The sequence below is a fragment of the Pteronotus mesoamericanus genome, unplaced genomic scaffold (genome assembly GCF_021234165.1).
Source record: "Pteronotus mesoamericanus isolate MK-2021 breed Mesoamerican mustached bat unplaced genomic scaffold, CSHL_Meso_final contig_20, whole genome shotgun sequence".
NCBI lineage: Eukaryota > Metazoa > Chordata > Mammalia > Chiroptera > Mormoopidae > Pteronotus > Pteronotus mesoamericanus.
This window is the reverse complement of record NW_026555085.1, coordinates 24,676,952-24,698,148: the sequence shown is the minus strand read 5'-3', so window position 1 is coordinate 24,698,148 and position 21,197 is coordinate 24,676,952. Positions and strand designations below refer to the sequence as shown.

The window sequence follows — 21,197 nt, the reverse complement described above, 5'->3', positions numbered from 1 at the left end:
ACAATATGGTTCTGAATATGGTTATGATGGGGAGGAAGAATGAGATTCCAATAAACTATTAAAAAGTGGGACACGAGGAAAACTGTCAGTCACCACTGTGCAAGAACCACACCAAGAAATAGAAACCACATCAATCCTAAAACAGTGTTATATCCCATTAACAGTACACCCAAAACACTTTAATCAAGCAGATTAAAAAAATGTAGATGTTTGACAAACAAGTTACAAAACTTTAAGTATTGATAAAAAAATTTTGGCTGCCAAGCAAATAATACTAAGTCATGTATTCAGATTCCTCAAAACTTGACGATTTTCTCCATTCCTGAAGTCATGCTACAAAGACAAGGATCTAAAGGCTGATATACATTACAGCCACTGCCTTGAAATTAAAGAGATCACTGTGGGACATATAATTGAGGTATCTGCTGCTAGTTCCAGGATGGTGGAGCACTATTAATTGAACCAATCAGGAGCAAAAAAGGAAGTCATCTCTCGTGGTAAGAGTCTGACTAGAATAAGGGACCAATAAACCAAGTTATGTCTCTGATGTCTTGATTTCAGATTTTAAGAAATCATTAATGGATATCACCATTTAAATAGATATCCAGAAACAGAACTGTGTGAGATGATCTCTTTACTACATCCAGTTATACTCTAAATCTTAAGGATTTCTCAGTAACCTCAATGGATGCCATTCCTCTTTATTATAGTAAGAGGACTGGATTGTCAGACATGTTTGGAATTCTTGCTCTTTTAAGAGTTCAGATTTGCATGCCTGGATGGTATGAGTAACATCCTTCATTTCCATGGCACCAATGCACATTATTATTATTTTTTTTTGTATTTAAAGTGTAATGAATTATCAAGCTCAAAAAAGTGAACTGTTTAGAAGGTGGGTTTGTTTTAGAAGGTCATCTTGGTGAAAGATCCAGATTATCCTGGGCGAACACCATTACTGGATCTCATAGTTTGTTGATACGAGAGCTTGATGGGTCAAAGGCTTATGAGTGGTAACAGCAAAGAATTCTCTCATACGTAACTTGAAGTAGTGATGGTACGATAGCCATCAAGTCTTGATGAAGATAGTTACTGTGAAATTTTTACAGAGATGTTACAGGTAAGAGAAGTATTTTTCCCGCTGGTGCCCACAGCAGACCTGTGACGTCTAGTCATCCCACTAGAAACAAACTGGATTTGCAAAACCAGAATTCCAGTTCTAGATATACAGCTTCATGGTTGATTCTGAAGTCTCATAGGGCTTGAGAGTCTCATAGGGCTCATGGACTCTTAGTGAGTTGATCATCCTGATATAAAGAGATTACAACACATCTGTCATTTTGTGAAGATCTGACAAGTAAAGCCTGAACAAGGAAGCACTGATGACCTAAAAACAAAGGATTTGCATCTGTGTTAAACAGAGATCTAGTAAGTAGTACATTATTTCCAAGCCCGAAATCTGCTAGTCCTCAGTTTACCAACAAGATTTTCCTGAGGAACAAATCTTTATATTTTCCTTTAATCACAAGAGGATTCAGATTCCTGAGTACCTTCCTCTGGGCTTACTTTGAACCAGAAGTAATGGGTAAACCTTTGTCCAACCCTACTTAGAGGAAAAGTCTCTGCTGCTCATTTGGCCAATGAAAGATGATTCTCTTTATTATATACTTCATTCCAAAAGTCTAGAATTTAAATGTCAGCTGTGGTAATTCTAGACATTCACTCAGTTTTGGAGGTGACCTCCTACCTGTAAATCCTGTACAAGTCAGGAAGAGCAAATAAATACTTAATATTTTGGATGGCTATACTGCTGAACATACACAGGCTATTAATTCTTGTACCCATGGCGTTCTGGAGATTCTCCCTTTTTTCTATATCTATACGGGTGATTTCGGGGTTTGTACCAATCCCCTTTCGAGTACCCTCTGTTGTGATAATGTGCTTTCTGATCATGACTGTAAAAATATCGATGTTGGTTATAGTATTTGCTGTGGTCTTTATAGTCATTTTCTTTTATACTATTTTCTTCTGCAACAACAGCATTCACATCTTGTCCAAAAAGGGAAGTGCCATCAAAGGGCAAGTGTGAGATCTTCTCCTGGGTTTTCTTAGTAAGAGATGTAAGTCGGAGCCAGGCTTGCCTTCTGTAGTCCACTGCCATTGCCATAACTCTGACTACAGAGTCCATTATGTCCCTAGTAGTACAAAGCTGCCAAAGGCCTGCATCCATACCATCAGATATTATACACCTTGCTTTTCCACGATCAAACTCTGGGTCATGGACCAGATCCTCCATGTCTTCCCAGAGTTTACGCTGATACTGAGTCATATAGGCCATGTAGCTAGCAGCTCGGGCTGCAATGGAAGCAGCATGGTAGAATCTACAACCCATGATCTCCATTTCTTTTGAGGTAGAATCTAGAGGAGATGTTGTGCTTCCTCTTTTGCTATGCTCTAATGCTTCTACAATGGGGCCCTCAGCTGGAGGATTTGGTTGGAAAGGAGAGGTATCCTTGGCCACAGGATATACCCTATGTCCCATGAAAGAAGAAGGATGGCAATCAGCAGGGTCTTTAAAAACCTCAGTGGTGGCAATTCTCAGAAGAGGATGCAATGGAGGAACCAAACGTTTTTTAGAGGTCACATAATCAGGTTTCCCGTCACATGATTCTCCTTCAGATTGTAATGTTACTCTCTTTATAACACCTCTCTGTTCCATTCTCTTCAAAAGACCTGTGAAACTAGTCTGACTAGGGTCAGCTGGCTGCCCTTTATCATCAGCTGAGGGGGATTTGCAGTCAGCTTCTTCTTCAACTGTGGATAAATTTTCTTCCTTGGAGGTGATGTCCCAAGGAACTGAGGAGTTCTCACTTGGCCTAGAATGATGAAATCTGAAACAACTCCTGGACTGCAGATCACGTATCACTCGGGACATCTCGGCCACTTGTGTCTGGAGATACAGGAGGGCATCCTGTCCATGCTGTGAGGCTGAAGACTCTGGAGATAAATCCTCCTTGACCTCTGAAGAGGCCAAAGATTCTTGGGGGACCAGAAGTGGAGATGAAGGCAGAGTCTGATAATTTTGTGATGGTTTAAGTGTCTCTGTCTCAGAGATCTTAACATCGGAATTATTTTGATCATTTTTCTGGTTCTCCAATGGGTTCTCAACAGAAGAAGGTTGAGAAACTATCCTTTCTGGACTGCTGGTGCAACTCCCAGAGGAGCTGCTCTTTCCAATGGGAAGAGGAACACTGCAGCTAGAGCACATTTCTGGGCGATGATTCTCAGAGGATGGCACCTTAGACTCAGGCATTCTCTGGGTTATCCACATGAACAAGAAAACCAAGGAAGAAAAAAAAATGCTTTTAATATGTTAATTTTTAAGTGCAGAGATGCATGTCCAGTAAGTAGAAATCAATTTTTAAAAATTATTATAATTAACAATGAAAGACGCAATCCACTATAGGTCAGCAAGGGGATCCCAGAAATCAAATCCAGAAGCTTCATTTTCCCACAGACCCAATACCAATCAACGGCATTAATCTGGCACTCTGTCTCTGAAAAAAGAGAATATAAACAAACACAGTGGTGCCATCCTGGCCTGCTGCTTGGTCCTATGCTGGGATAAGAAAAGGTGTTGAGACCCCTGGTGATAATAATTTTTTTAAAAATCCCATTTAACGTATTTAAGTCAACAAGTAGGAGCTAATAATTGCAGCAAGAACTTGGGGAAAGTTTCACTGAGAAAAACTGTTTTTTCTAAAAGTCCTCCATTGTAGAATCACTTTTAAACCCCTCTAAAAATTCTTTCACTCAGTCTCCATGAATAACAAAACTTTTCCAGTTGCACAGTCCTACTTCGTGGTTTTCAAGGAGCTTACATATATTTTTGTTACCTCATTTCATCCTCACAACAACCCTGTGAGGTAGGTACTTTTCTTATTTGATAAAGAAACTAAGGTTAAAAAGCTACTTAATTTATCCAAAGTGTCAGAATTCATACGGAGTAAAGCTGAGAATAAAACTGAGGTATTTTGATTCCAAGTCCAAGTCTCAATTCTCCATTATCACAAAACAAGAAGCTTCTGATCACCTTGAACAAGAACCAGGGGTTCTCTAATCCATCAAGTAAATAGCCTATTAATAGCAATTTGGGCTATGACAAATGAAAGACAAGATTGCTACAAAAGGCTCAGCTAGGTTTGGTTCTCAAAGTAAGGAAAGTATTAATTTAAGGGTCAAACCCACATCCAAAAAAATCATAGGCAAAAGAGAAAACTTCAAATACATGGGGGGTAGAGGAGGTTAAAAGATATGACAACTGATATATCACCTATAACCCTTCCCCACATGCCATTTTGTAAAGGATCTTCACATATCCTTTCTTCCAAGATAAATCAAATTTTCTGTGGCCACATGGTTCTGGATGAAAAGGATCCAGTTGTATAGGGCACCTGAAGAGAGATAGGAAAGGAGAAGGACACAGGAGCCAAAAAGCTTGCAGTTTTTATTCCATTTCCCTTTTATCAGATATCACCTCCAAGGCTTAGAACTTCCATGTGTCATGTCATCCTTTCACATCCTCACTGTGAGCAGAGGAACAACACTGCACGTAGGAGATATTCTGGGCAAAGAACCCCTTGGACCACTTATTATAGCCCATTCTAACAGTAATGGGCTATTCTGCAAAGCTCTAAACACAGTCACCCATGATTTGATAACTATCTTTAGAGAATGCCTCTTAAATGACATGAGTAAAGAAATGCAAATCAAATATAATGTACTTACATCACTATGAGAGGTGCTAGGCTCTTCATCATCACTGCTGACCAAATCAATGTATTCAAGAACAGGTCTTAATGGTCCTTCCTATGAAAGAATTGAGCAAATTAACAAGTCATGAACAGTTATTCAAACTAAAATAGCATTTAAAACAATCACGTTTGTTGGCATTGGCAAGAATTTCTCTGAAGAGGATGCCTTATGGCTGGCAGAAAATAATCAGAATAAATGCAGAGAAAAATATTCAGAGTACGTATTGGGTTGGCCAAAAAGTCCATTACATTTTTTCTGTAAAATAAAAGACTCATTTTTAATTTTCACCAATAACTTCATTGATTTGGAAATTTTGAGTACATCGGATATGTCCTGCTATTGACTTCTAGGCCAGGGTACAGCTAAGCATCTTCCAATTCACAAGACAGCCCCACAGCAAAGATCTGACCAAAACATCAATAGTACCAAAACACTTCGCAAACCACCTTTGATACATTGGATCAGTCACAGCACCTTCTCCATACACTACAGAAATCTTTTTTGTGTTTCAGTTGCGCGTTTACCTTTCTTGAAATAGTAATGCATAATACACTGAAAATGTTGCGCATGTTCTCCCATCTTCAATATTAAAATGGCTCCACAAAAATTCACCAAAATTGGTGAATTTTTTCAAGTTTTTTAAAAATGTACGCTGATAATGACAGCTGTCACAATATAATCTAACAAAATTGTTTCAAATGACGTTAAAGGCAACTAAGCAGACTTTTTGGCCAAACCAATACATGAATAAGAAATGATGACGAAACCTAGAAGGAAGAGCCTAATACCAGTAAGAGTAATAGAACTATGTCAATTTCTTGGGGAAAGGATTGTTAATACAGAAACAGGCTGTAAGGACATAGATGTTGTAATCCAATGCTTTTCAAATGGAACAGGTATCAATGATTTGTTAGGTATCCAAGCTTAAAATCCTGGAGTTCTCTGACCAATTGCTCATCTTTATCTCCAACTTCTATAGTCAAACATTAAACCTGATTCTTCTCCATCCTTTCTTTCCATCCATAACTGACTCTATAATGAACCAGGCCTTGAATGCTAGGCTTAAAATCCTTGATTTTATTCCACAGACAAAAAGAATCAATAAATACTAAAATGGAAGTAACAGCCCTGGACTTGTGTGGCTCAGTTGGTTGGGCATCATTCTGCAAAGCAAAAGGTCACTGGTTTGATTCCTAGTAAGGGTAGATGCCTAGGTTGCAGGTTTGGTCCCCAGTTGGGGCACATACAAGGGGCAATCAAGAGAAACAACCCTCTTTCTTCCTCCCTTCCCCTCTAAAATAAAATTTTTAAAAAAATAAAAATAAATTTGAGAGTTGTGCTTTAAGAGTAATCACATAAAGAAGTATGAGGAGTAGGGAAAGAAGAATAATTAATCAGACCAGACACAAAATAACGCAGAACTAAAATAGTTGTGATGTCAAGAGTATTGTTGTGGTTCATATACAAGAGAATACAAGGGTATAATGGAGGGGGGAAAAAAAAGACTGGCAATACAAAACAAAACCCCAACAATAATCAGAAGTCAAAATGGTCCCTAAGTTTTCAAACCTAGATGACTAGAAGGATACTAATGCCATTAATATAAATTTGGAATACAGAAACACAAAGCTGATATTCTTTTGCACATAGTGATTTGATATGCCAGTAGTACACAGAGGTATTTGGCAGAGAGCTGGAAATGCAGGCTTGTAATCTCAGTATATGAACAAAACTGAGACTAGAGATTTGGGAGTGGCTTCCCTAAAAGACTATTAGTTCTGGTTTTAAACTGAAACTATGTTGTTGCTAAGGAAGACAGCAAAGAGGAGAAAGAGATTCAAGAAGGCTCTTGAGGAAATGCTGGAATTTTAGAATTCAAAGAAAAGCTAAGTAGGAAATCGGAGATTGGAAAAAGAATCAGAGAATTCATAAACTCAAAGAAGCTAAAGACAGAATAAACCTCAACAAAAAGCTGTCAACATTAAATGAGGCCAAAACACCAAAAAAAAAGCCACTGATTCTGCCGACAGATTTTACAACGCCTTTGAGTGCACAACTGTCAAAAAAGTAGTGAGTACAGAAGCCATTCTATTAAAAAATTAAATAGAAAATAAAGCAGTAAAGGACATGAGTAAAGAATATTCTTTCAAAAATCTTGTATGTTGAAAATAAGAGAAAGGAACACAGGAGAAGAATATGGCTGAGGAAAAGATTTCTTAGGATAGAGAAAACTGACAGTTGGCAAGCCAAAGTGATTAATTCAGTGGGAAAACTTAACAGAAAAAGACAGGACTCTGGAGAGAGAAGCTAAGATCTAGTTGAAGATCCTCCTCCTGAAAAAAATATCCAGTCTCAAAGATAGCTTGTTTCTCCCCCTAGGCCAGTTTGTCAGCAAACATAAAATTGCTCTCCTTGCAGGTGGTGATCCAGCCACTAAGATAAAACCAGAAAGTAAAACTTCTGGGTAGGAATCATGTAATAAAGTAATTGGGATTTTTGCCTAAGCTGTAAAAATGCAAGTTTAAAAAACAGGAAAAGAAAAACAGATATTCTCCAATGTGTGGTCAACAGATGCATCTCCTACTCTAAGACTAAAACCTACCACTGGTATTAAGACTATCGAATCATATGTTTAATCTAAGAAGGAAGTAAAGGAGATAAAAAGTAGCTTCTACTGTTCATGTAATTACCTGAGTTTACCCTCTTCAAGAAATGTACATTAGATAATTTTATTAACATGACCACAGAATTTGCACACCAAACAAGTTTCCAGGTTATCAGAAATAGAGAGGTAGAGGCAGAACTTCCATGGACAGGTAGTAGGTACAGAAATAAGGGAAATGAAAGAAAGTATGTACATAACAGGGCTCAAAGTAAAAAGTAGAATGGGTAGGAAAAAACAAAATAAGGAAACTGGTCATAAACAGGATTAAAAAGTAAATGTAGAAACAGTGGAAGAGGCAGGATTATAAACAGTTGAGAAGACTACCAGGAATTTACTACTAGAGTGAACCGTGAGAATGATAGGCACAACTAAATAACGGCAGCTTCATATAATTCACACTAATTAAGAAGAACAAAATGAATCAGGGTAGGAGATCCAAAAGTGAGAAAAGGCAGGAGTCATTTAGAATATTTATTCATTCACTGAACAAATAGTTATGAAGTTGTGACAGAATGGCAGAAAGAGAAGACAAGTAAGGGTCTGAGACCTCCAAAAAGGCAAAGAGGCTGAGTGGAAACATAAGAGAAATATCCAAGAGGAAAAGATTATTTTATAAACAAATACTCTACATTTCAGCTAATATCCACAGTGGATATGGAAAAACTTCCACCATACTGAGGAAATCAAAACATTTTGATTCTGGATTTATTTTCCTAGTAATCCATAACATTTGCCCTTCTACCCTGTACAGGGATTGTGCTAAACTATTCATGCACATGATTTTATTTAATCTCCACAATTACTTGCAAAGGTAGAATACTAAATTACTATTACCCCACTTACAAATGAGAAAACTAAGTGAGGTACACCTGGTTCTCTAAACACATAATTGACTTTGTTGTCAAGGCAACTCTGAGGTATTCAAAATAGACATACATATGGACTATTTTTTAAATCCATACTTATTACCTAAGTTTCTGAGATAAGACATTCATCAATAAGGAAAAAAAGGACTACCTGCTATTATCCCCAACTCCAAATAACTCAAAACACTGACCAAAAAATAAGCTAACTCCCCCAGAAAAGCAATGTTTATAATACAAAGACCAAGAAGAAATAATTTCTTATATTTATAATGACTGTTTATATCCTAAACAACTATAAATGTACATGGTCCTCCATTTACAAGGTATTTTATTTGAATTTGCTCCATCCATCAACTAGTAAACCATCATTTTCACCTCCTCTGTAACAATAACAAAATCAAAGGCCACACAATTTAGGGACAGGAGTACAGACACAAGCAAAACAGACCAGGAACACAGCTGTATTAATGTGCTTAAGTTTTGTTGGTTGTTTTTTTTTTTAATTAAGTAAAGAACAGTTTCATTCCTGTTATTAGAAAACTGATTCTCAAACCAAAACAAAAGCACCAACTGCTTTCTAATTGGAAAGTGATGTCTATACACTAAGGTATGGTATACCGGAAAAAAAAAAAATTTACCTCAGTCTAAAACAAATATGGATTTAAGACAGATGTAAAAGCCTAATCTAAAACCCTAAATAATTCCATTTTTTTCCTATATAGAGAAGTTAGGGACATAGTTTACTCCTGCAGTCCTGCCTAGGTCAAAAATTTCAGATAGTTGCCAAATGCCCACTTTAAGTTCATATTCAGTCGACAATTCAAGATCAGTACTATCTGGACTATCATCCTTTCCTCTCACATTTGGAAAAAAAAATTTTACCCTCCAGAACTACACAATTACTACTTTCCCAATTTTGATGCCCTTCCTTATTTCTTCTTAAAATGACATTTTAAACACAAATACTAAATGCTATTTATGCCAAAGGAATAAACTGAAAGTCTTTTTTTATAGCACCTTGTACTTTTTATAAAAGAACTTCCTACTAGAACTATTTACATAGTTCTCCCCTATTTAATCTCCCACACTGAAATACTGATACTTATGGGTAGGGTATATTTCCAATTAATATTTATAGCTCTAATGTACCTAATTCATGACTTTGCATATTATGAGCTCCAACCTTATTTTTATTAAGCTCATTACAGTCCTAAAAAACCCAAACAAAAGATACTCTAATTTTTTTTGCCTATGACCCATTCTACTGCAGGTAAAATATTATATCACTTGACCTATGTGCTCAAGTTATTTATGAAATTGTACTTAATTTCCTTTACTATTTCCACATGTTCAATGATTCCACAATAAGCCAATAATCTTAGCTGAAATCTAAATCTCAGGTGCTGGTCTCAAGATTATGATAGGTTGCCTCAGCAATTTTTAATAGCTTTGTATCCAGAGGAGCACTGGGATAAATCAGGCCATCAGCTCTTGGCTAAAAGAGTTTTCTGGGAGTAAATTAAAATAACCAATTTCAAAGAAAGACATAAAGATGGCTGAATAAAGAGTCATACTACTAAACTAAACAGAAAATGAGAGAAAACGCCTAAATGAAGTTTGTTTTGATAACATTCTGTTTCTTGATTTGAGCGCTATCTACACAGGTACATTGGCTTTACAAAAATCAAACAGTACACTTATGAATTGTGTTCTATTTTATATTTTAATAAAATATTGGGTTGGCCAAAAAAAGTCCATTTAGTGTTTTCCATAAACTAAGACATTTTTTGTTTTCACCAATAACTTCACTGATTTGGATATCTTGAGTATGTCAGCTATGTCCTGCTATTAGCTTCTAGTGGGTAGAGAGGTCAGGGTGCTGCTAAGCATCTCCCAATGCACCGGAAAGTCCCACAGCAAAGATCTGACCAAAACATCAATAGTACCAAGAAACTTTGCAAACCACCTTTGACACATTCAATCAGTCACAGCACCTTCTCCATACACAAATCTTTGTGTTTCAGTTGCATTTTTACTTTTCTTGAAACAGTAATTAATGCACAATACACTGAAAATGTTGCATATGTTCTTCCATCTTCAATATTAAAATGGCTGCACAAAAATTCACTAATTTTGATACATTTTTTAGTAATGCACACTGATATTACAGCTATCCCAATACAATACAACAAAATTGTTTCAAATAAAGACAACTAAATACTACTAGAGCAATTGTATGGAAGAAACGTAAAGGACTTTTTGGCCGACACAATAAAACAAAGGGGGTAATTTTGAACCTTCACATTGATGTTTTTCCTTTCTTTCAGCGTGCTGTTTAGTTTCAGACTCTGTATTTTGCAAACCACAGAAAGTGGTTTGCTGCTGTGCACCATGTGGATCAAAGATGAGAAAATTTAATTAACGGCAAACTAAGAAATCCAAACCAGAATAAATCAAGAAATGATATCATAACGCTCTTTTTGTATCTGAATAAATTCTAAGCAGAGAACTGCTTATTATCTTTATTGGAGGAGTCAAGTATAAGATTACATGGCAGAAAGAAATAGAAGATTCCATCTCTAAATGTATTTTAAAATAGAATTAAGGTATCATTGTCATTTAAGTGTTATCAGTAAAAAGAGGGAATATTTTTAATAGGTTTTTTCTAGGATTGTAATTGCACTTGATACGTTTAATTCACTTCTCCATGTGGGAACTATCAAACCTTTAACCTATATTAGAAAACTGGGATAAATATAAAATGTTGCATCAAGCTGGATACACAAAACACTGATTGTGTATTTTTTTATTCTAGATGCATAGATTAACAGATTCTCTAGATTTAAAATGAAATTTCAAGAATATTTTTAAACTTCAATTTAATACAAGCTTCTATCAATAAACAAGCTACAATAGAATTCTTAATTCCAGAATACAAAAAAAAATAGTATTTTCCAAATCTTATTTTAGTGGATCCCACCTGTGACTTTCAAAGTAAGACACGTGGCTCATAAAGAAGTGTGCCATTCTTACTTATATTTACACAAATTATCAAGACATATACTCTCTATCCACAAATATATCAATGTTCAGGAAGACCTGAAATATTTGTCTTAAAGGCCATGGAATCCTGTTACCAAACACATTTCAGTACACAGTGACTGAGGGGGCAGGATACAATTCTTCTAACCGCCCTCCCCCACCCCAAAACCTTAAAAGTTTAAAATGAAAGAGTACCATACACTAGCACTGGAGAAAAAGCCACAAAATAATTTTGTGAAAGACTCCTAGACAAACCCATTAAAATACAATACAGTAATGGATCACCAAAATGGCCCTAAGGTTGGGATCCTAGATGACACTGTTTAATAACCAGTTTTACTAAGTTGCCCCAAAATGAATACAAATACACACCAGACAGACACTCTGTTAAAGAAAAATTACACACCTTTAATAGCACACCTCAACTAGAGTATTCAAAGAGTAGTTTAGAGTAAAGGCATTCTCTAGGTAACATACTACTTTATGCATAGTCCTTGTTTACTTTAAAAAATTGGGTGAATATCATCCCAAAATATGCCATACCCACTGTTTGCCTAAACCAATGCTTTACAAAGTGCGCTTCAGAGACTTTGTCCTTGCGTTTTTCCAAAATGAAGATTCCTAATTACTGAAGATTCCTGAAGATTACTAATGCTTGAAAACTTCCCAAGGAAATAAAGTTGGAAAATACTACAGAGTAAGTTCCTGGCGATGCAGGGGTCTTCACTATGAACATCAATTGTTGTTCTATGCTGTAACATCATGACCTCAGAGATAAGTGAGACCTTCCAGCTATCTGCCTCCAGGTTAATGAAGCTACCTAACGCTCAGGTTTGACTTCTTACAATCCTGTTTACTAGGTCCTTCCTCATCATTAGCTGTCCCTTCTCCCTCACCTGTGTCTCATCTCTTAGAAGATACTCTTGCCCCATTTCAGTACAGTCTTAACAGCCAGAACTTTGAGTAGATTGAGTATAAAATGGATCTGCATGAAGGCATGAGAAAAGTGATTAAGCGTACAACACGTACTTTGGCCAACAGTCTTCGTGATGGCTGCTGTGGTAGCTCAGAGACCTCTACTGGCCCATTTCCTAATCCTATGCCATGCTCCACACTGTCTAGTACCTTAGACATGCATACATATTTGTTGGTTGATGCATGAACAGGTGAGGTGTAGTCTCATAATTGCTTACCACGCAGGCAGGCTTTGACTAGGAAAAACTCAAATATCGTTGCTACTTACACAAACAAACTGAATATCATCTTCATTTTCATCCGTTGTGGACTCAGATGCTTCAGGCCCAGCTGGAGGAACGGATTCTATTATCTACAAAAATAAGCCAAAACATGCTTATCTGTACAGCCATGTATTTGCAGGAAGAGATTTTCCCAAAAAGAGCGAAAAAGGACGAGCTTTAAAGGAAATCTAACGGCACAATTCCACGCAAACCCGACCAAGAACAGAACTCGATGGAGTTGGATTATGCCTATGCATACGTGGAGCTGTAGGGACCAAACAGAGAAAACCAGTTACCGGCTTCTCTGAATTCCCTATCTGCTCAAGAATGAGGGATGCAGGCTCTCTACTGAACAGCAAGCCTGTCGGCTGAGCAGCGGCAACAAGAAACTCAGGGCTGGTGCTGGGGCCCGGGGGCGGCTAGGCGGCCATTGTTGCTGCTGGCTCCTGGTTCAGACCTGTACAGTCCCCAACGCCAGGCTCGTCTCGAGATGCTGAGGGTATCGCCCCACCGCTACGCCCAAGCACCAGGCCTCACACCCAACAAAACACAAAACCCTTCGCGGTTCGCCTACTCACCTCCGACCCTGGGTCTCCCATTTCTCCGACAGCCTAACTGACAGCACCACCGCTCCGGCTGTCCCTGCGGCCGCCGCTGTCGTTGTTGTCCCCGCCGACACGGCCACCGCCACGACCTCCCTTCCCGCCCAGCACCGCTTCACGCTGCTGTGACCCGCCCCTGCGTGAGCGCCGACGCTGGCGCTGCCGACGCCACCAGCGGAAAGAAGTGCAACACCGCTTTACAAGGAGGAGCGGCCAACTCTGGCCTGATTTCCTTCGGAGCCTCTTCCCACAGTCCCAATCTTCCCCACACCGCGCAGGACTCTGGGAATTGTAGTTCTCATAGTGACCGAGGACGCCCAAGCATCTGTGGAAAAAAAGCGGAAAAAACGCCCTCAAGGCACAGCGCATGCGCTTTGCTACGGTGACGTCACAGCAGTTCTGCGAAGTGGTGGGTGGGTTAGGTTCTATTTAATAGAGAAGGGCGGGGACGGGGATGTGAGGAAGCTTTCCGGTTGGGTTTTGTTCGGTTGTGGACGTGAAACTTACTTAAAGGCGGTATTGGAGACTACTCAGTTTTTCTTTTTCTTTTTGTTTCTTTCTTTTTTTTTTTTTTTAACGAAGGGCCAGGAATGTGGAGGTTTAGCTGAATTCTAAGATGAGAAAAGAAGTCTGACGTGTCTTCTTACTCAACTGCTCCCCAGCTTCAGTCTCCTAGACACAGCATGTAACTGATACAACCTAGGAAGAAAATAGAGGATCAGATCTCCAGCCTCAGGGTTACCTTGAAGAAAACTGGCAAAGCTAGAGCGCCCAGGGCCCAATAGGACAGGAAGCCGAGGACTAGATAACTTTATCACTAAGCCCTAGACCCATGATACTAACATGTACTTTTAAAAGATGTTCTCAATTATTACCAACGTAAAATAAAATAATTGACCTTTTCACAGTGTATACGCTCAAAAAAGCAGTCTATAAAATATTTCAGTCATGTTCGACTATGTGGGGTTTTTTTTTTTTCACTTAATGTTTCTGTGTTTTTTTTCACACCAATTTCCAAAGGTTTTGAAAAGAATTCAAGTTGGAAAATCTTTTTAAATCTTAGATTCCTGTTTTTATCTGTATATATAAAAAAACTACCACATGACCAAACTTACCTATGCTTGTAGTATTTATTGCTTAGTATTTGATATTTTCTACATTTCCATCAAGTGTTTTATGACTTCAGTTCCTTTTCTCCCTAGTTGGTTTGAGAAATTTAGAGGTAAACTGAGAATGAGAAACCCGCCTATTGTGTTCCTCAAAAGCTACATATAAATGTCTAAAACGTTTCAATGGCTAGGTAAAACTTGTGTTTAAGTTTCTCCTACTGTGCTGGTGAAAGTTCAGTGAAACACTTTTAATGGATTACAGGCAGGAGGAGTTCATTGGTAAAACTCTTGGAGAGCAAGCTTTATATGGCTAGAGCCCCAAAACACTCAAATCCTTCAATTCAGGTTTTGTCATTGCAAGGATTCATCCTGACGACATAATTTAATCTGTAGGAAAAGCTTTATTTAAAACATTTATCACAGGTTTTTTTCTCTAATAGCAAAAATTGGAAAACATCTAAATGTCTGATTGGGGAAAGGAATGGTTCAACTTTGGCATGTACTCTACCAACAAAACAATATGAAGTGTTTTTACCACCACTGAAAATGTTTAGCAAAAATTTCTAAAAGTATATTTCTCAAAAATACAAGATATATATAATATAATCAGAATCATGTAAAACTACCAAGCAAACCATGCCTGAAATAGGAAACCTACTTAAATAGTAAAATTTTCTCTCGGTAGCTGGACTATAAATTTATAAGAAAATCCTTTGAAAGCCTCTAACAGATATATCAGACATGCCTGTAGTTCCCACACAGCCATGTTTATTTAGGTTGATGTAGCAAAAAGCAACAAACCATAGTCAAAGCCTGGGAGTCTCTCAATCCTAGGAAATTTAGAAGAGATTGGGTTGGATGATTTTAAAGCCAGTTTTTGAAGTAGGGAACTGGTTAGAATTAGAAAAAGCAGAGTTGTTTGCTGATTGGTTCAGGATTCAAGATGGAGACTTAACTATGAGGAAATGGTTTTTTTATGTTTTACCTAGGATGCAGATCCATTATTTTGCTTTATGAGATAAGATCTTTCTCCCCCTCTCTCTTCTTTTTAGTATACTTATTTTATTGATTATGCTATTAGAGTGGTCCCACTTTTTCCCCTTCTGCCCCATCCCTCAGCCCAGTATCCCCCTTCCCTCCAGCAATCCCTCCCTCCCAGTTCACGTCCATGAGTCATACGTGTAAGTTCTTTGGCTTCTCCATTTCCTATACTAACCTTAACACCCTCCTGTCTATTTTGTACCTACCAATTATGCTTCTTAATCCCTGTACCTGTTCCCCCATTCTCTGCCCTCCCCCTCCAGCTGATAGCCCTCCAAGTAATTTCCATTTCTGTGAATCTGTTCCTGTTCTGGTTGTTTGCTTAGTTTGTTTTTTAAAGATTCAGTTGTTAATGGTTGTGAGTTGTCATTTTAATGTTCGTAGTTTTGATTTTCTTCTTTTTCTTAAATAAGTCCCTTTAACACTTCTTATAATAATGGCTTAGTGATGATGAATTCCTTTAGTTTTACCTTGTCTGGAAAGCACTTTAACTGCCCTTCCATTCTAAATGATAGCTTTGCTGTATAGAGTAATCTTGGATGTGGGTCCTTGCTTCTCATCACTTTGAACACTACTTGCCAGTCCCTTCTTGCCTGCAAAGTGTCTTTTGAGAAATCAGCTGATTAGTCTCGTGGTTAGTCCTTTGTAGATAATAACCCTCAGCCTTTGTCTTGCTTCTTTTAAGATTCTCTTTTTATCTTTAACCTTTGGCATTTTAATTATGATGTGTCTTGGTGTGGCCCTCTCTGGGTCCAACTTGTTTGGGACCCTGTTCTTCCTGGACTTCTATGTCTATTTCCTTTGCCAAATTAGGGAAGTTTTCTTTCATTATTTTTTCAAAAAAGTTTTCAGTTTCTTGCTCTTCCTCTTCTCTTTCTGACATCCCTAAGATTCGGATATTGGCACTTTTGGAGATGTCCCAGAGTCTTCTTATAATCTCATTTGTTTTTTTTTAATTCTTGTTTCTTCTTTCTTTTCCAGTTGAATCTTTCTTTCTTTCTTTCTTTCTTTCTTTCTTTCTTTCTTTCTTTCTTTCTTTCTTTCTTTCTTTCTTTCTTTCTCTCTCTTTCTCTCTCTCTTTCTCTCTCTCTCTCTTTCTTTCTTTCTTTCTTTTGTTCCAAATGGTTAATTTGAATCTTGGCTTCCTTCCCTTAACTGTTGGTTCCCTGTGGATTTTTGTTTATTTCACTTAGTGTAACCTTCATTTCTTCCCTTACGGTTTTGCCATACTCGATGAGTTCTCTGAGCATCCTGATCACCAGTGTTTTGAATTCTGCATCTGATAGGTTGGCTATCTCGGTTTCATTTGCTCTTTTTTGTGGGATTTTGTTCTGTTCTTTCATTTGTGCTGTATTTCTTTGTCTCCTCAGTTTGGCAGCTTCCCTGTATTTGTTTCTGTGTATTAGATAGAACTGCTTTGACTCCCTGTCTTAGCGCACCTGTTAAGTTGTATGGGGGAGAACCTTAGGTATTTGCCAGGGCAGGGCAACCCACCTCACCACTTTGTGGCTCTGTGTGGTGGGAGGGGTTGGCGAGGGGACGATGCCACTGCCTGTCTTCTGGAGGTTTGCCTGGCACTTGCCCCGTTTCTAGTCACATCACCCACTTGCCATATGCAACTGGCACCCTTCTAATTGTTGCCCTGGTGGTGATTCACAGAGTAGTGGGTTCACAGTCTGTACAGGTCCTTTAAAAGGACTCTTCTAAGAAACTGGCAGTTTCTTCCACCACCCCAACCACCACTGGTTTTTACAGCCAGTAGTTTTGAGGCTTTATCTTCCTGGTGCTGAAACCCTGGGCTGTGCAATCTGGCCTGGGGCTGGTATCACTTACCCCCATGGTATGTTTCCCAATTTTTATCCACCACATGTGAATGCAGGACACCCATTCCACCACTGCCCCCACTGCCACCGCTGCCTCTCCACACAACACCATGTCCTCTCGGCCCTGAATCTCGTGACTCTGTCCTTCCTTCGCGACTCCACCCCTCTTACCCGTCTGGATGAATATGGCTTCTTTAAATCCTCAGTTGTTGGACTTCCACACAACTTGATTTTCTGGCAGTTCTGGGTGTTTTTTGTTTTAAGGTTAGTTGTAATTCTTGTGGTTGCTAGAGGAGATGAAGCGTGTGTACCTATGCCTCCATCTCTACCAGAAATCTCTATGAGATAAAATCTAGAAGGGAGCTCATCATTGGATTTGATAACCACTCTAATTTAGTTGTCTTAGATTTGTCCTCAGTGACATAATAGATTTCCATGTCTACATTAGAGACGTTATGTTGATACTCTTCCTTAAACTCATTATGTAACAAAGAAGTAATGAATTCAACTTTTGTTTTCTATTGACTTTCTTGCTGTTCTTGTTTGATGACTATTTGTTAAACCATCTTCCTGAACATTGGCTGCACAGCAGGATTTAAGATTCTGGAGACCTGGTTCTTGCTAAGGGAATGCATCGTTAAGGCTTCATTAAGAATCATTATCCAATATTCATAAATCTAAAAAAAAGGAAAAGTATGGCTAGCATGAGCCTGTAACTTAAGGATCATTCAAGTTAGCCAAAGGCGTTCATGGATACACAGCAACAAATTTTGTTATACTTTAGTAAAAGCACAAATACTTCCAATGCAATTCTATTATTAAGAACTGTATTTGGTTTGGATTAACTGCTCTGGTTTTAAAACCTGGCAACTGGAATGATCTCTTTGACAATTTATGATAAAGTGAGAAAAAGATTTATAGGCATTTATTCCAAAAGAATATTCTTCCAGGAAGAAGATGGCTTTTTATGAAGTCAGTTGTCATCATCATTTCCTGGGAGTTAGAGGATAAGAACAGAGACTATTTGGTTCTGTAAGAGCATAAAAAACTAGTCTCAAAGTCTATAGAATCATTTATTTGTTCCTCTCATGTCTAGAATTCTGTGCAAGTGTTGTGCATAAAGAAAATAAGCCTGTTGGAACACAAGACAAAAGAGAGTGGCTTATTTCTGTGCTTGGTTTGTAAGCACAAGGCACTTTTCTCATTAGAGCAAGCTATGTTAATTACTCCTTTGGAATATGGACATTTTCCCTTCAGTCAGTAATGTACTTGTCCTATGAGTTAAATGAAGAAAGTTAGTTTTGGTGCTATTATTACAAATTTTGAGTAACTTGCAAAATTTCCTGCTGCCTTTCTAGAAATATTTGAAGGATCATTATTCACAGTATTAGCATTATAGTAATACTATTCCTCCATGTAAGGCTACTGAACAAGAATTCTGATGGTTCAACCTGTAATGGATTACAAGGGTTTTGAAAAGATCATGGACATCCAAAAGTATTAGAACTGGTTTGTATTTATTAAAGGAATTAGTGTAATGCATAGTGTTAAATATAGATATACTTGTAACAATACTGCTGCTACGTCATAAATTTTAAGATATGTTTAACCTCTTTTATAATAATCTCTATGTTAGAACAGTTGTAAAAATCTATTTACTGAAGAGTGACTGTAGAGGAATTTAACACACGCATAACTAATATTTGTTTCTTCCCACAAGCTGGTGAGTGAAAAACCCTAAGAAGAAGACATCTCTATATGATTTCACACTTATAGAAAAATTACAATAATATGTATTCTGACATTCTCTATCTCTATCTATACACAGAGACATACTTTTTTCTGAGTCATTGGAGAGTAGGGTGCATGCATCATGCATCCTTATCCCTTAATATTCAATGTGTATATCCCCAAAACCAGGATTTTCTTTGTTATAAACATAGGACTTATTTAGTCAGCTTGGGCTGCTATAAACAATTTACCATAGACTTGGTGGCTTAAACAATTTATTTCTGACAGCCTAGAGGCTGGAAAGTCCAAGATCAAGTTGCCAGCAGAAACTGATTCTCGGTGAAGGCACTCCTCCTGGTTTGCAGTCGTCTTCTTGTATCTTCGCATGATGGACAGCAGAGAAGCAAGCTCTCTCGTGTCCTTCTTGTAAAAACAATCCCATCATGACTTAATTACCTCCCCAAGGCCCCATTTCCAAATATAATCCCATTGGGGATGAGGGTTTCAACATGTGAATTTGGAGGAGGGGGACACACATGTAGTCCATAACAGTACTATTATCAAAATTGGGAAATTTAACATTGATTTAATACTATTTTTATAATCTACAGTCCTTATCACATTTTATCAGTTTTCTAGCCCAGGATCACATAATGCACTGAGCTGTATGTCTCCTTATTCTTCTTTAATTTGGAGCAGTTTTTAAGCCTTTGTCTTTCATCATGTTGATGTTTTTGAAGTCAAGGCCAATTATTTCATATCGTCAATTTTGGTTTGTCAGAGTTTTTCTCATTAGATTCAAATTATGCATTATCAGACAAAATAATGTGATGTTGAAGTATTTTAGAGATTCACATCTAGAGGCACATGAATGCTCTCTGCCCCTCATTGAGAATATTAATTTTTTTAATTTTATTTTTCAATTACAGCTTACACTAAATATTATTTTATATTAATTTCAGGTGTATAGCATGGTGGGTAGAGAACCAAGTACTTTACAAAGTGTTCCCCCCATATTTCCAGTACCCACCTGACACCATACACAGTTATTATAATATTATTGACTGTAATCCTTATCCTATAATTTACATCCCCATGACTATTTTGTAATTACCAATTTGTATTTCTTAATCCCTTCACCTTTTCCACCCAGTCCCCTAACCTCTCTCTCCTCTGGCAACCATTAACAAGGATATTAATTTTAATCATCTGATCAAGGTGTCATCCAGTATCATCACTATGTAGTTTTCCCCCTTTAAAATAATAAGCAATCTGTGGGGATATGCTTTTGCCATCATGCAAACAACAGGGTCTTCATGAAACTTACCATATTTCCTTATATATAGCACATTCTGATGATTTTTGCCTGTACTAACCTTTATGATAATGGTTACAAAATGGTAATATTCCAACTCTACTGTTCTACTGAGAACAGTAAAGTTGCAATTTTTTTTAATGGCTTTTTTTTTTTTTTTTTTTGGTAATGGAGTCTTACCTTTGCTCTTCTAAAAAATTTTATTGTGCCCTGGCTGGTGTGGCTCATTGGTTTGATTGCTAACATGCAAACCAAAAGGTCATCAGTTGAATTCACAGTCAGGGCACATGCCTCGGTTGCAGGCAAGTCCCCAGTTGGGGAGGTGTGAGAGGTAACCAACCAATGCATCTCTTGCACACTGATGTTTTTGTCCCTCTCTTTCTCCCTCCTTTCCCCTCTCTCTAAAAATAAATAAATAAAATCTTTAAAAAATTTATTCTTAAGTATGAATTCACTCATTTTTTATTTTTTAATTGACTTTAGAGATAGAGGAAGGAAGGGGGGAGAGAGAGAGAGAAAGAGAGAGGAACATTGATTTGCTGTTCCTATTATATATTCATTCATTGGTTGCATTTTGTATGTGCCCTGACTGGGGATTGAATCCATAACCTTGGTGTATTGGGATAATGCTCCAACCAACTGAGCTACCCGGCCAGGGCTGATTTCCTTTTTTTTCTTTTTTTTCTTTTTTTTAACATTTCATTACATGATTTTTTTGTTTAATGTTTGCACAGAGTACAGATACTCAGAATCACATCAAGAACCTTCACTGCACATTACCTGGTGATCACTTTGTAGATATTAGGGGTTCCAAATATCAGAGATAATTGATTAATAGCTTTTCTTGTGGGTCTACTTTTTCTATCAGAAAACTTATAACACTTGTCTTAGATATAGTTTAGCCATGCTATATATTTATGTTCTGATTAGATCTTTTTTTTTTGGAGATAATT

General features: G+C 37.6%; 1 protein-coding gene across 5 annotated transcripts in view; it reads right to left on the bottom strand.

Annotated features, from left to right (window-relative positions):
• The window catches only part of ZNF451 (zinc finger protein 451), a 77,480-nt gene extending 64,025 nt beyond the window's left edge, over window positions 1–13,455 (bottom strand). For 4 of the 5 annotated variants that reach the window (XR_008528769.1, XM_054569530.1, XM_054569531.1 and 1 more), the window contains exons 1-3: window positions 13,202–13,455; window positions 12,629–12,712; window positions 4,786–4,866 (exon numbers count right to left, since the gene is read on the bottom strand). Coding sequence is in view for 4 of the 5 variants with exons in the window: in XM_054569530.1 (XP_054425505.1) it covers window positions 4,786–4,866; window positions 12,629–12,712; window positions 13,202–13,222 (186 nt within the window). In the remaining variant the exon portion in view is untranslated. Of the gene's footprint in view, window positions 1–1,308; window positions 3,314–4,785; window positions 4,867–12,628; window positions 12,713–13,201 lie in introns of those variants that run through there. The other variant, XM_054569533.1, reaches the window with a different exon arrangement.
• Window positions 13,456–21,197: the final 7,742 nt, after the last annotated feature.